Genomic DNA, 15,435 nt, shown 5'->3' on the forward strand with positions numbered 1-15,435 from the left:
AGTGAGAGAGGATATGAAAGTAGTTGGTGTGAGAGAGGACGATACGGAAAAAGGGTTAGATAAGGAAGGTTGATTCGCTGTCGCAACCACTGAAGGGAGAAGTCGAAAGTAGACAAAGACGAAGAAGTAGTGTTCAGACACATTTTTACCTGATCTCTTCTTATGTATCATAATATTGTTTAATTTCAGTTAGTTGTTCTTGCTTGCATTCTAATAATTATTCAGCTTATCAACATTGTTTTATGTCTGTGCTGTGTAGAGAGGAAGACTACTTGTTTCGAGGATGAGGAATCTGAACTCTTTATTGAGGTGGACTGTTTCAATGTGGAACCAGCTCTGGTTCCAGCTCCAGAAGCTCTTTCACAGCAGCAAGTAATGCCATTCAGTTGTAGCTTATATTCATTAATCTTTGATATTAAAGCGATGAACTGAAGATTGTGATTAACATGCTATTCTCCTACAGCTGGTGAGGAGATGTATCCTGGGGTCTATATTAGAGAGCGAGAAGAACTACCTTGATGCTTTAAAAAGGATTTTAGAGGTACGCACATAGGGCTTTAGTGATTACCCAATCCACTATGACATAACTACTTTTAACATTTTCTGCTTCTTCAGCAATATGAGAAGCCCTTGTCACAGATTGAGCCAAGGCTGCTGAGTGACAGGAAACTGAAAATGACCTTCTACCGAGTGCGCGAGATCCTGCAGTGCCACTTCCTCTTCCAGATTGCCCTTGCAAGCCGTGTGGCGGAGTGGGATAGTCTGGAGATGATTGGCGACGTCTTTGTAGCATCGGTGAGCTTGACTTGCAGTGTTAATCCCTCAAGAAGTATTACTGCCTGCTGGGATACATTCAGGGTTTGCATGCATTCAGTTTTCTCATTATTAAAAGCTCATAGAGCAAGAGAGAGAAGCTAGATTTAAGGTCAGTTTTGGAAAATGATGTCAGCAACCTGCTATTTTCCCTTAATAGATTTTCAAAAATAAATAACATTGTTATCTAAAAGGGCCAGGTTATAGTGTGAATCCTCTCAGCATACAATACGATTTGAGTTATTCAAATGTATTTTGAAAATCATAACAAAAATACGGATATAAGAAAATTACAAAAACTGAACCTAAAATTTTAAAGCCTTTTTGTTTACTATATTTGTTTTTGCTCTTTTTGGGCATCGCTCTTGTCTTTGGCTGCCTTGCAACTCAAACGGAAATAAAAGCAGTCATCTCCGACAATCCTGCTCTTTCATATCATTGTTTTTGCCAGAAAAATCCATTGCAGCCTCTGGCATGACTTTATAGTTGAGTCCCATGTCAGCCCAGTTGGGGTTGGGGGCTCTTGTGTTTAAATTGCTTCTATTACAGCTTGATGAATATTTACAGTAAATGACCTTACTGCTTGTGTGTAATTTTTATGACACATTCGTTTTTTTTGCAGTTCTCAAAATCTATGGTGCTCGATGCCTACTGTGAGTATGTGAACAACTTCAGCACAGCCATGTCTGTGGTGAGGAAGACCTGCAATTCTAAGCCTGGCTTCCTGGAATTCCTGAAGGTTCGAGAGATAAGTTACAAATCAAAAATCTTTTTACGGAGAAAACCTGGATGCCTGAGGATTCTTTTCTGTCATTTGATTATATAAGACAATATAAGATCCTAATTTTTGACCTTATAAAAATTCTGAATTCTGATAATCAAAAGTGCATTTAAATGCTTAATGTTGACATTCACAGCTTGTACACTCATCTATTATTGTTTTAACAGCATCGTCAGGAGACCAGCTGTGACAGGATGACTTTGTATGGCCTGATGATGAAACCAATCCAGAGATTTCCTCAGTTTATTCTGCTTCTCCAAGTAAGTAATTCATGGACCTCGTCTTGAACCAGTTGCACATTTGTGTTACAGACATCCACCAATAGAGGGAGTGCAATATGCAAAAATCAAGGTTTTTTTTTTGTTGTTTTTTTTATGAAGGAACATCAAGTTCACACAAATAGACGTGAGGGAGTGGAATTTGATTCAAACCTGATTCTTACTATCAACTTTTTTTTCTATTAAATAACACATAACTAAGAAAAATATCTGGTCTTTATTGTTATTGTTGATAATTATTACAATGATTGGTGATGTGATTTGTGCATCCTGACCAGGACATGCTCAAAAACACCCCAGTTGGACATCCGGACCGGCTGCCCCTGCAGATGGCCTTAACTGAACTCGAGACATTGGCTGAGAAACTGAATGAAAAGAAGAGGGAAGCAGACCAGCGCTGTGAGATTCGTCACATCGCAAAGGCCATGAATGAAGGTTACCTAAACAAGGTCTGTTCACCAGTCACTGTGCACACCATTTACTTAAACAAGAAGCAAAATGCTTAAGTCAAGCATCCTTGAGCATCATTTGCAGTTTTTTATTTTTTTTATTTTTTTTTTTTACATTTTTTCACCAGCAGATTGAGCTGATAGAAAGCTGATTTTCATCTTACAAATTAAGGTTGTGCTATTCTTTCCATGCCAAAATGTGGCAAGCAACTAGGGAATTAGCTTCATGTTATCTAACAAAAAACTATCTTAGCCATAGTATTTTTAGCTTTTGACTTTGCATGACATTTGCACACAACTCTACCTTGTAACATATAATAATTTGTCAATTGAAAGGGACCCACACAAGTGTGTCTGTGGAAACAAGTACTTTCTGTTGAATCTAGATGTAACATACCTGTAGGAGTGATGTCATTCATGCAGACAATCATAAACTGTACAAATTTGAATGTCACTGTCAATATGTGACTTTTAACCACGCTCATCCATCATCCTCCAGCTTCTAAGCAATGGCAGCCGCTACTTGATCCGCTCAGATGACATGGTAGAGACAGTCTACAATGACCGTGGTGAAGTTATCAAAACAAAGGAGCGGCGCCTCTTCCTGCTCAATGATGTTCTCATGTGTGCCACACCCAACATCCGGTAAGACGGACTGCAATTTTGGCCTATTTCAGTCTGTCCCATTTTTTTTTTTTCTGTGTGAAGTAATCTTACTTTTCTTTGCAATTATGTGTAATATTTTACAAATGTGTTAGTAGCGACATATGCTATTCTAACTCTAGGAAATATGCAAATCCATATATTCTTTTTTAAAATAAGTCTCAGTCATCTTTCATTTCATTGCTAAAGCAAAACATTCATCATTCTTCTCAAGTTACGCACTTTTTGACTTCAAATGACTCTGTCTGCTCTGTGCAGATGTCAGGGTGGCAGTGGCAGTTGGAGTGCTCCTGCTGACCAGAAGTTCCTTCTCAAGTGGAGTGTGCCTTTGAGCTTTGTTGAAGTGTTAGAGTTTGGATCCGGTGAGGACATGGCAGACAGCACGTGCTATCCTGCACCACATTCGGGGGAGAAAGTTGTCATCAACGCAAAACCAAGTATGGACCACCTCATATTCCTTTATCATTAATCAGCAGTCTACCTCATAAAACAGTTGTGGTTCTCTTTCTTTAATTTCAGCTCTTAAAGCCTTTGAGGGTCATAGAGAAAAAGTAGCAGGGTTCTATTAGCTGAATTAGCAAGACATTAACAAGGACGTGAGTTTTGACCTTGTATAGTAGACTGTAGAAATAAAGAGACTTGTTAAAGTTAGGTAGTGTCTGCTCATTGAAGCCTGTACAGAGACAAAGATGTGACTGGAACTAAACACCTTTCTGTGCTGATCCTATATGTCCTGGGGCTTAAATCTTGTTAAAATGTCCACCTTTCAATAATGGCTCTGCAGTATAAATTGTTGCTATAATATCATATGCCAGAAGTGGTGGCGTGGCACAGGAGGTAGAGCAATCATCTTCGGAACCGAACATTCCTGGTCCACTTCCTGGCTCCTCCTCGTGTGTCGAAGTGTTGTTGAGTAAGACACTGAACCCCTAACTGCTCCCCTGGCACTGGTTGACGGCAGTCTAATGCTTATGGCTCACCCATGATGGATTAATTGAAGAGAACAAATTTGCCCACAGGGATTAATTAAGGATAAATTATAATTATTATTATTATATATACACTGTATGTATTACTGGAAATTTACAGGCATTGCCAAAAAGGTATCACATGGTAACAGTCTGGCTTTAGCAAGTGCACATTTTTCCTTCTGCACCAGTTGGTTTGCTGCCTAGTGCAATGATTTCAGACTTTCCAATGAATTCTATGCTGTCATCAACAGCTGTTCAGCTGCTTAAAAGGCCTAGACCAGACAAACATTAGGCATACAGAGACTATGATTTTGTGGTTAAGGCACTCCAAGCTCTATTTGTAGGATGTAGGATTTTCAGTATCTTTTTGTCTGTACCCTGGCCGTTGCAGTGACATTAACCTTTACCTCCACCAGGTTTTATTTTTGTTGTGCATCACTGCCTCCTTAATTGGGAGTGGAAGTGGAAGTGGGCTACATTTACTACCAATCAACACTACATTCTCTCACTTTTAACCATTCTGTCAGTTACACAAACACATTATATGCAGTCTTTTTACAGCTTAGTGTTCCGCTATTACCAGTCTTGTGCATTTTATCACCATGTCATTTACAATGTGAAATGCTGTCACCTGGACATTGACTACGTCCTCTAGATTTTATAGCCTATGATCAAAATCTGTGACTGAAATGAGGTACAGCAGTCCTCATGTTATTATATAACTCATCCCTTGTAGTGCAATGCTATCAATCAGAAGTCCCACTACTCCCAGACATCTATTCATTGAAAAAAATCTGGTAGATACTTCATGATTCACTGTCCTGTTATTTTTATTTATTGATTTACTTGTTTTGCTACTATTTACTGTTTTGACTTCAGATGACCCAGATTTAGCAAGCTCATCACTGAAGGCACTGAAGTCTTGCCTCTGATACTTATTCTGATACCAGGTGGCATGAACTTGTCTCGACACTAGACATTTCACAACTATATCTGACATAAGCTGCAGACAGACCTCTGTAACATCTGCTGTAGTTGTAGGGCATATTAGTGCTATTTGTGTCTTGGTATAATTCCCTGACCATAAATATCCATTATTGAGTCGTTCTTTTTGTTGTTATATAATTTTCTTAAGCTCAGCTCTTTGTGTAGACCTGAAATGAACCATACAGCATATCATAGAATTTGAATTAGTATAAGATAACAAAAGAGTGTGCTGGTGCATACCTTCCTAACTTATATTTACTGATCCACTCCAGTAATTTTCATTGAGTTTGTATCTTTTGGTAACTTTGGAAATTTTAACTAGCAGAGACATTTTTCCCAACCGCTATCTTCAGTCAAAGGCATACTCAATGAGCAGTCCAAACAGTCGACGATGCCATTGCTTTACATATATCCTCTACACTAGGCTGCTTGCTCACCAGTAAAACCACAAGTGATTCAGTAATGTTCTCCTACTGCTCACACAGTCACTATGAAATTTGTCAGCATGTTTTTAGGAAGTGCCTAATTACAGGAATGAATGTCCCTTCCTCTGAAGATGCTCCCAGGCCTGTTTTGTTAGAAAATCCTTTTGCATCTGGCACTCTAACAAAGAGCCATTCATAAACTGGACCCAGATTACACAGTGTCAGTCTACTGTGGGAATGGTCAATTCAGTGACCATACGATTCTGTTCTGCCCTCATTATTTAGTGATTTTAAATACCGGTACACAGAATACAGATCATATGAAGGTGTGGATTAATAGATTTGTATGATGATATACAGTATATGAATATCTCTTCAGCAGTAATATACTGTCTACTGTCTGTTTAGTTTAAAGAAGCAGCATATCATCAATAACTTGCAGGAATATTGCAAAATGCTTTTTAAGTTTCTCCTTATTGTATATGATAATTACAGATATTTAAAAATGTTGCTGTCCTGTGAGATGTTGTAAATGAATATTGCACTGTAGATGCACACTGCTAACACAAGACACAAATTAAACCCTAATCTTTTTATAAATGGCACTTTGTTTAGATGAGCATAACTCTTCTCCAAAAAAGAAAAAATCTTACTTAGTAATAACATAATGAATATCCCATGGAATGTATTATTTGATGATAGTAACTAGGGACAATTAACTAATTGAAGAAATCTAAACCTACCTCTGCACTCAGAGGGTGTTGTTACATTATTCACTTAGGCATCACCTATGACTTTAAAGTTCGGTGACCACAAGCAGAAATAAAATGCTCCAATTGCCCAGTCAGCAAGAGCATCAGGAGAGCACTTGGTTTTAATGCCACTGAAATGGCAATAACAGCACAAAGCAGAGACAGAGGGGGGTTTATAGTTGCTCCCCAGTTTTTGCTAGGTGCCATGAAAAAAATGTTTGCTGTTAGAATTTAATTGGAATGACCTTTGTCAGCTCTGTACTCTGTTAATTTAACCAAATGTCCTCAGAGCTCAGCAGTTGAAAATCCTGGCAAGCTGTCCCACGTGATTTGTGCCACGCACAAACTCTTCCTCATTATCTTAATAGATTTATTCTGAAAGAGAAAGAGAGTGTAGGAGAAACTCATGGCCTAACAGTTCTTTCATAGAGTTTTTTCATCATACTGAAAACAGAAACAGAACAAAAAGAACCTTTTCCTCTTTTGGCTTTCCTCTTGTTTGACCCCTTAACACAGCACTACAGCCAATGCAATGCAGGAATGCTGCCTAGGCTACAAAGCCTACTTGTGCTCTTTGCTCATTTGTTTTCTTTGTTACTGCATTTGGCATTTTTGTCACGTGTATGTTTGTGTGCAGACAAGCTGTATATGGGCCCAGGTCAACTCTACCAAGATCTGCAAAACCTAATCCATGACCTAAATCTGGTCAACCAGATCTCCTGCATGATCAGCAGCCTCAAAGGCAACTATCAGGTACTAACTGCCAGATTCAACATAGCAACATATCTCATGCTCCAGGATTGAGATGTAAAAATGATTAAAAAACAAACAAACAAACAAACAAAACAAAACAAAAAAAGTCCATTAGTATTTTTCATCTTTGGGATCTTCTCAATCACACTTTGTCTGGTTCCTCTCCTGTGACCCATTTGCCTTGGACGGTCCATAAAGTCCCAACAACTGAACTCCCAGGATCACTGGGGACCTCCACCTTGGTACGGTGGTGGCTCAAGGAGGGGCTAGTAAGGAAATAATTGCATTTGCTGTTAATTTCAGACATTTTTGTTTAATTGTTGTGAAAGGCAAACTGTGTGAGGCTTAATATGTTTACCTATTCAATTAGTTACTGGGAAATGTCGGTCCCTTCTGGCTTTCATCCATCCAAAATTTTCTGATCACATAACAGCGTGTTCACTCTTGGGATGGAGGTTTAGCTCGCCAAACACAACACAAGAACATGATGATGTGTATCTCATCAGCTACAGGGACTGTGAGGGCTGAATAACAACAGTGTCAGAGAGCATTGTCATAGGGACACAGGCTGATAGGGTGATACAGACAGAGGATGAATCGAAAGAAGATGGCTCTGTCAAGCATTTTTCACAAAACCCAACATAAAATTTACAAACCCGACGGTTACTAATTCGAAATAAAAATGCAATCAAAGTTCTTCATATACTGTATCCTTCCAAGATGACTGCAATATATCCAATTGATTCCCTACTTAAATTAAAATTAGTATGGAACTAATCATATTCATTGTTTTTGGCAATTAAAAAACATTTTTTGAGACAGTTTTACCATCTGCCTCCTTCTTCATATCAGAGCCAGTTTTTTGATTAAGAACAGATTCCCAATAAATCCTATTGTCATACTCTCAGCGATAGAATGAACTACTACCATACATTGTTTTTCTATAATTTCAGCCGTGTGTGGTTGAAATCATTCATTGATATTCTCAGATCTCATGGATTGTAACTTATTCAAAGGATATCTTGCAGTTTGATGTTGATGGTTCACTGTGTTGATTAAATGTAGTTATTTTGACACATTTGGCATTTTTTCAGATTTATTCATGTATAGTGTATATTTTTTCAATATATATTTTCAAAGTCAACCTGCAAGGATTTTTTTCATGTCCCATTCTGCATGAAAGTGCTTAAAATAAATGTTATCTTTTCAACCTTTGTGAATTTATATTATATATGCAGTGCTATTGAAACATGTGCCCATCAAATAAAGTTTAATAACTCAACAAATATCTAAAGCCAATCTTGGTGCATCATTTTTTAAAAATTGTATTTAAATCTGAAAGTTGTATGGTGGTGGCAACACCCATATCTAATTTGCCTAATTTACACTTTCTTTCTCTCGCCTTCTCTTTCTGTCCTACTGCTGGTTATTTATATCATCCTTTCCTCCATTTTTATATGGCTGTGTAGAATGTCAACCCAACCGTGGCCCAGGACTGGGTCTCCGGTCTCCAGAGGCTGATTCTGAAGAAGGAGGAGGAGATCAGGGCAGCTGATCGTTGTAGGATCCAACTCCAGCTGCCTGGAAAACAAGACAAGTTTGTATTTTTAGATTTTATTATTTTTTGTTGTTGTTTACATTTACCTACACTGTCTGCACACCTTGAGGTCTTTGTCTGGTGGCCAAAAGGGGCTGCATTCACTGCAGATCTGCTTTAAACTTCTATACTCTATCCCAGTTTCATCTTTATCCCCTTTGAACTTCTTTTGTTCCATCTGCCCCAGTCTGAAGTACTGCAGTTCTCTGGGGGGTAAATGTGGCAATGGTGCTCTAGTGTTTACAACCAGAGGCTAGCTGGTGTCACAGCTGTTCCTAAATACTAATGCTCATGACACACATTCATACATGTAATGCCGTGGTATACAGTTAAACTAGCACACGAAGGAGCAGTCTCTGTTTTGTTTTTTCAAATTCTCTCTCTCTGTAACTATAATTGTCTCTCCTACCCCGTCAAGTGATCGTTCCTTCACTTAACTGCTGGGAATATCTATGGGTTTGTTTGGAAAATTGCCGTGAGTCACATTTTTATCCTGTGATCCTTTAATTTCAAAACACTACCTCTCTTTCCATCATCTTGTGACAGGAAGCAGCACACACCCATAGGAACAGACACACTCACATTATTGGAAATCATAATAGTAAATGACTTCTGCAGCTCTGTCACAGTCTGTTTTCCGTCAGCTCAGGACTGACGAGCATCCGTCACCCCTGTGACTGAGATACAGCCCGGACATTTTCAATTTATTCAACATTTAAAGATACTGTATACTAATAAGTGTGTGGTTAAGAGGATACATCATTGACAAGTGTGTGGGTGTAATGCTAAATCTATTTGTGTTGTTGCCAATGGATATTTTGCGATATTTTGAAACTTCTAAAATCATAAAATGTTGATTAAATGACTTTTCATTGTGGTGCTTTTTTAAAGCTAAGTGTAAGTCAACTTTATTCATTGTTTGTGGATGTGATTTGGACTGCATGCCCTGATCTATCTTACACTAGTGAGGCACAGATCCACAGCTCTTCAAAAAGTTGGAAATGCACTATTATGTTTTCTTTATGTTGTATCACATGGATCACACTGTTCTTAACTTTAACATGGACTTTTGAAAATAGCAAAGTGTAAAAAACGTTAATGTCAGCTTACAGTGTGATCTTTTATTCTTTCCTTTGGTAGAATGGGTAAATCTACCTACTTCAGTGCAGTGTTCAACACCCTAAACCCAGCCATCAAACAGTCATGGATAAGCAACCTGCAAATGGCCAAGCTGGCTCTAGGTACATTTCACTGCCTTAATGTAAACTGTGTTCAGTTTATTCTTCTATTTATTGATTAAAATGACTTATTTCTGTGGAGTTTATTTCTTAAAACTGTTTTTACAACTTAGCTGATAACATCGTGGCTCTGTGTCATTATAGAAGAAGACAACCTGCAGGGCTGGTTCTTTGCAGAGGATGATGGAAATCAGATAAAAAAACAGAAACACCCTCTCCTGCTTCGACATATGCCTGTTGTCATGTCTAAACTCCTGGAATTCAAGGTGGGACTCCATAATCTCTTGCAAATACACAGATAATGTATATAAGGTACAAGCTGACATCAGAGTAGCTGGTTACTTCAGTCTTAACCAACAGCTAGATTCTCATGAAAAATAGTATAATTCTTAAAATTCTGCCCCACCTGTGTTGTTAATTAATAAACACGTTACCGAGAATAGATTTATGATGCATAACATCATACAAATAACTCCCAATGCCCTAAAGATGTACCTTGTAGCTCTGAGAACTTTATGTTGTGCAGAGTTACACAAGTGATTTGTTATTTGTTTGGACACTATAATTAGTATGTTGTCTGTATCCCTACATCTTTGTGTGTCACTATTGATGTCTCACTCATGTGACATCCTGCCCTCATACTATACTCCCTGTCGCTCTTGCTTTACTTCTAGGGCCAGTTACTTCGTTGTCTAGACTAGACTGATGCTTATAATGGCAAGGTTATTCAGCTGTTCCCAGCACATGGCTATGTTTTAAAGGGATAGTGTGCTTTCATAGTACTGACACTGGCCTCTTTGTCTTTGAGTCCTTTTTTTCCCTCCTGTTTCAACCTGTTTCGGATTCAAGGATGAAAAGTGTTTATTATACTTTGCACAGTAAGGAAACTTGTTTCTCTTGTTTCCCTGTACAATGAATTTCTTTTCTTTGCTGCCTGCAAGATAATATAACAAAAGTATAAGTAGCTACATTTTATACATATAAATCTATGAAAGGACAAACAGACATTCAGATTTATTTGCGTGGTAACTCATTTGCCAATTTATTAGTTCACCATGATAAAACTCAATCTCTGAGATGTTATGCATGGTATGAAATGAACCATTTGGGGAAATAAGACAATATTAACTGGATGTGATTGCATCGTATTCAATGCAATTGATGTCAGCCCTGGGATGGCATATTAGTAAAGGATCAATCTCAGTCAGTGTTTCTTTAACACACTGTGCTTGTCAAAATGGAAACCGTGGACCTTTATGCAATATTAACATATCCATAAGAATGTATGTTTCACAACTGTATCATACCACATGCACACGCACACTCTTTGACACCAGACTGCAACAACTGATATTAAGTAGAGGGAGTGAAAAATGACTTGTTTCGGAGGGGGCAAGCTCATGGATGTCAGTGGGGTGCTTTAATACAGACTAAAAACAAAAATCAAACCTTAGAAATGACTCATTTGTTCTGATTTCTTCTTGTGATTTCACTAATGCCATTTTCACAACCTATAACTTTCCATTTTATCTTCTTTCCCTCCTGTAATGTGACAGGTTGAATGTGCCGTTCACAACCCAGAGCCCTACATCAACAATGAGAGCACCGCTGACACTCCCATCATGGGTCATGGATGTGTCTGGGTGAGATATTTTCCCCTGTATTCATTTTTCAAATCTTGTTCACTCTCTTCTTTTAATGCTTTGGGAATTAAATATGGTTCTTCATCATTTTTTCAATAAATTGGATTGTTTTACAACTTGAAATGAGTTCTAATGAGAATTGTAGGTTATATTGTTTTTTTTTGTGTTTGCTGAATCCTGTTTTGCCTGGTTATATAACCAGCCTTAAATCAGAGCTACTGAGTAGAAATATTAATTGCCACATTTACCCACACGAATGAAAAACTCTGTGAAGTGACAGATCAACTATAAGTTGAATAGACAATTATTTACTCTCTTCAGGTTGCAAGCTGTACCAACCAGATGGGCCAGATAGCAATTGTGGCAATGCAGAGCTGCAGCCCCAAGGTGACTGAATGCTTCAATGTTGAGTCCCGTATCCTCTGCATGGCCTATGTCTCAGCGGAACAATCCCAGGAGACTGGGAAGAAAGTCCCAGAGAACAACCACACATCCCCAGCAAAAGCGAGTGATACACCCACCGTCTGTCTGGGCATGGAGGAGGGCAGGTAATGACCACTGAGGTGTCTGCAGATTTAGACACTGAAATTACGCATTGAGTCAATGTTATTCTTCAATTTGAGTTTTTTTTTTCACATTTAACCTATTCGTATTTGGTGTCAGGTGTATTCTGACAGTTTGTGTCTGTGTTTAATATTTATGCTCTTATTTGTCTCTTAGTAGCTATCAGTGCATAATGATTCAGCCAAATTAAAAAAACGTCTTTTTTTTTTTTTTTTCTAATTTTAGCAAATTTTTACAATAATTACCACTAAACATTGAATTGCGAATTCAGTGAATTACTTTTTGAAATTTTTAAATGTACCGGTACTGGTATTATTTTTGTAAGTCTCTCTAGAATATATGTTTATTTCTGGAGCTGGGACCTTGTTCTACATTAGATAGCATTACATTTAGTGCTCTTTAAATAAGTGGAGGGTATGTTCGACTGAAAGAAAGTGGCAAATATGGTTGTGGCGTTGTTAACGGCAATTATCAGTTTTTATCGCAATTGGCCTTGTATTTGCATTTTTGAAGGTGCTCAGCAGTAGTATTTTATTTGTTGCTAATTGTATCTGCACTCCTTTTTAGCATTGTTGTGTATAAGAGCTGTCAACGGTCCAAGAAAGTACGCCTGCAGCATTTCTTCACACCTGACAAATCCACTGTAATGAGCCTCGTCTACAAGAAACACTGTTTGTACGCTGGTCTGGTCAGCGGTACTGTGGCCATTTACTCCAGATCACCTGGTATGTAATTTGGAAAGATATGTGAATTTTTGTCTCTTTCCATGTAGAGCATGACTATATTGAGTATAACCTTTATATTATTTTAATGCTACCGCCGAAACGTAAATATACCTGTTGTTTTTATTTGATTTCAAAATGCGGGTATTTAATCTGCATTGACCCTGAAACTTCTAACCTTAACCACAACAGGGGGACTAGTAATTATGTGCTCTATGGCTGATTTATCTTTTTTGACTGAGCAACATTTAAAGGCCTTCTCTAGACATGCATCTTTCTCAAAGCTGCAGTGGTAGATCGAATGCTGGATTGGAAACTGCCATGGTCACCTGTCTGTTTGCTCTAAGCCAAGCTAAATAAAAGGATTGTGGAAAGAGGTGGGATCAAGACAGTGCTGACTGCAGCATTTACAATCCATGAATATTTAAAGTATAGAATTACAATAGTACCTATTTTTCAAAGAGAAAAATATCTGACATCAACAGCAGTACTTTTCTCAGGATGCAGCAGTCTTAGAGAAGCTGTTTTCTTAGTCTGAGTCCTGGGTTCTGTTGGTGTCTTAACATAGATTCTTAATGTCTCACTCTGAGTCAGGGGTCTCCTTTGCTTCTGTGCTAAGGTTCAACTTCCAATTGCTTTGGTTGTCTAGGAGAATCTAGTCTGTTAGAAGTGGCCTATTTAATCAGCTCATCTCCCAGATGAGCTCAGAAAAAGGAAAGAATCTAGGCCGTAGACACTCCTCTCTGCCTTCCTCCTGTTTTTTTTCTCTATTATCTGTCTGAAACTGCATTTTCCTCTACTGCAGTCTTGGTCTGCTTTCCAACAAAAAAGCATACAAAGATTTGATAATCTCGATTGTCAAATACCAGAACGTCTGTCATTGTCTTGTGATGCAAATACTGCCGTAGATTTACACTGAGGTGGTTACATTTAATGAATTTTTCACCATCTCTTCGTATGTCTGAAATAGGATTTTCGGAATCCCTAAATGACTCTTTTTGTACTTTTTTTATTGGATGAACATTAATGTGTATTTGTCGAAGAGGATGAAAGAAACGATGATAAGTGTGTTTGATTCTGTGGAGACAAACACAGTCCTTTTTTACCTAAAAACATACAGTTTGCTTCAAAATAATGTATCGTATACATGCTATTGTTCGAGAATGTGTTAAAGCCATCCACTAATTATTCTGCAGCATCTTTAGGGCTGACAGCCTTACACTTTGGTGCAACCAAGTGCTCCAATAGCTTCAGTAGCTTCTTTTAATCATTAACATGTGTGTCATGTTAATCCCCAGAAGAAAATTGTGGCCCTGGATTTTATAAATCCAATGTATGATTTCTTCTCATTTATGACTGTGTTGCCTTGATGCTCAAAAAAATGATTCATTCTGCAGTATTTGGTCAGTAGTATCTCCCCTGTATCCTTGATTGTAATCCCATTCAAGCTCTTGCTTTGGCTGCTTTCCATTAGCTCTTGGAGCAGAGCTGCAATTAACACAGCAATGAAGAACCCAGCACAATTGTGAGAAACGCAAGCTTATATTCTTCCTGATTCTGAACTGTCAGCTGTTCAAAGCGATGGTTATGGTAAATGGAAATGGTACTGTGCCATAGATACAGTGTGTTTGAAGCCAGCCAGTCATCCTCATTCTGCCATGCTTGCGTTTTCCTTTGTGACAGCGTGTGTTTGAGGGATGATGAAAGGGAAAGGAAACAAGGCAGAGGTCATGCATCGTCGGCAGACAGTCACAACATAAACTGCACTGCGCTCGGCACTGTGTCCTCTGTCACCTAGATGACAGATCATAAAAAATGATTAGCCTGCTAAATCACATCTGGCTGTCTGCTTTATATACTTTGGTCTGTTTACATTAAACTAATTCATCATGTATATCACTGCACACTATTAACATGAAATAAAAAAAAAAGGTTCACCTTAAAAGTAGGTATGTAGGAAGGCTGACTTCAGCACTAAAGATTTAAGACTGCATGTTGGCACATCTGCCATTTGTGTTCTACTCTTCTCTTCCTCCTTTCCTTTTTTTCTTGTTTTTTCTGTGTTGTAACCCACACAGTGTGATAGCTTCAATAATATACACAAGGAAATGCTGGAATGCTAATCTGGCCAATCCACCCTTAAACCCACTTCAACTGTTATTACTGTACCTCTGAAAGGATAACTCACCCTGTATGGCACCTCAATGCTCAACAGGTGCTTTCTTGCCTTTTCTCAAGCATGCTCTGTTGGTCATTCCTAATTCTCTCTCTGGACAAGATAAGCACAGGGAAGGGGGCAGGCAGAGGAAATTAAATGAATTGCAAATAGGACTCTGGACCCTTATATTTAAACTTCAGCAGTAAATGCAGTTTTCACAAAAAAAATAACCAAGTCCAAATGATGATGTTTTATGTTCCCTTTAAGTTTAAGATGCAAGAAACGAATCTGTCCTTCCTATCTTTTCTCACATTTTTCCTCTGATATCAATCCAATACATGTTGCAAAAATGTTCTCCAATGTACAAAATGTGTTCACAGGGTGTTTCATCACTGTGGAGCTGGCAGTGGAGGTGCCAGAGTACATGTAGAAGAGAGTGTGTAGGAGGTGTGAGTGGGATAGAGCTTGGCTCTCTCTGAATGCCTCACAGCACATCTGAATTCACAGTGAGGGCTGTGAGAACCATCAATGGCCACTCTGCCACAATTACAGCTATAAATGCAAATGACCTTTGCAGGCAGCATTTAAACAGTGAAATGACATCCTCCACATGCAGTGTTAACTATTGTTCTTTCACTGTT

General features: G+C 38.3%; 1 protein-coding gene across 4 annotated transcripts in view; it reads left to right on the forward strand.

The window, feature by feature from the left end:
* Positions 1-15,435, forward strand: part of arhgef10 (Rho guanine nucleotide exchange factor (GEF) 10) — a 49,502-nt gene that overhangs the window by 20,866 nt on the left and 13,201 nt on the right. For all 4 annotated transcript variants that reach the window (XM_086148013.1, XM_086148002.1, XM_086148031.1 and 1 more), the window contains 15 exons: positions 260-372; positions 464-541; positions 616-795; positions 1,436-1,552; positions 1,762-1,854; positions 2,151-2,321; positions 2,821-2,966; positions 3,243-3,421; positions 6,757-6,872; positions 8,342-8,469; positions 9,610-9,710; positions 9,852-9,973; positions 11,264-11,350; positions 11,672-11,898; positions 12,482-12,639. In XM_086148013.1, the coding sequence (XP_086004139.1) occupies positions 260-372; positions 464-541; positions 616-795; positions 1,436-1,552; positions 1,762-1,854; positions 2,151-2,321; positions 2,821-2,966; positions 3,243-3,421; positions 6,757-6,872; positions 8,342-8,469; positions 9,610-9,710; positions 9,852-9,973; positions 11,264-11,350; positions 11,672-11,898; positions 12,482-12,639 (2,016 nt within the window). The remainder of the gene's footprint in view (positions 1-259; positions 373-463; positions 542-615; positions 796-1,435; positions 1,553-1,761; positions 1,855-2,150; positions 2,322-2,820; positions 2,967-3,242; positions 3,422-6,756; positions 6,873-8,341; positions 8,470-9,609; positions 9,711-9,851; positions 9,974-11,263; positions 11,351-11,671; positions 11,899-12,481; positions 12,640-15,435) is intronic.

This window comes from Fistularia commersonii, chromosome 1 (genome assembly GCF_037954325.1).
Source record: "Fistularia commersonii isolate RoL2024-O1a breed Wild chromosome 1, RoL_Fcom_v1.0, whole genome shotgun sequence".
Taxonomy (NCBI): Eukaryota; Metazoa; Chordata; class Actinopteri; order Syngnathiformes; family Fistulariidae; genus Fistularia; species Fistularia commersonii.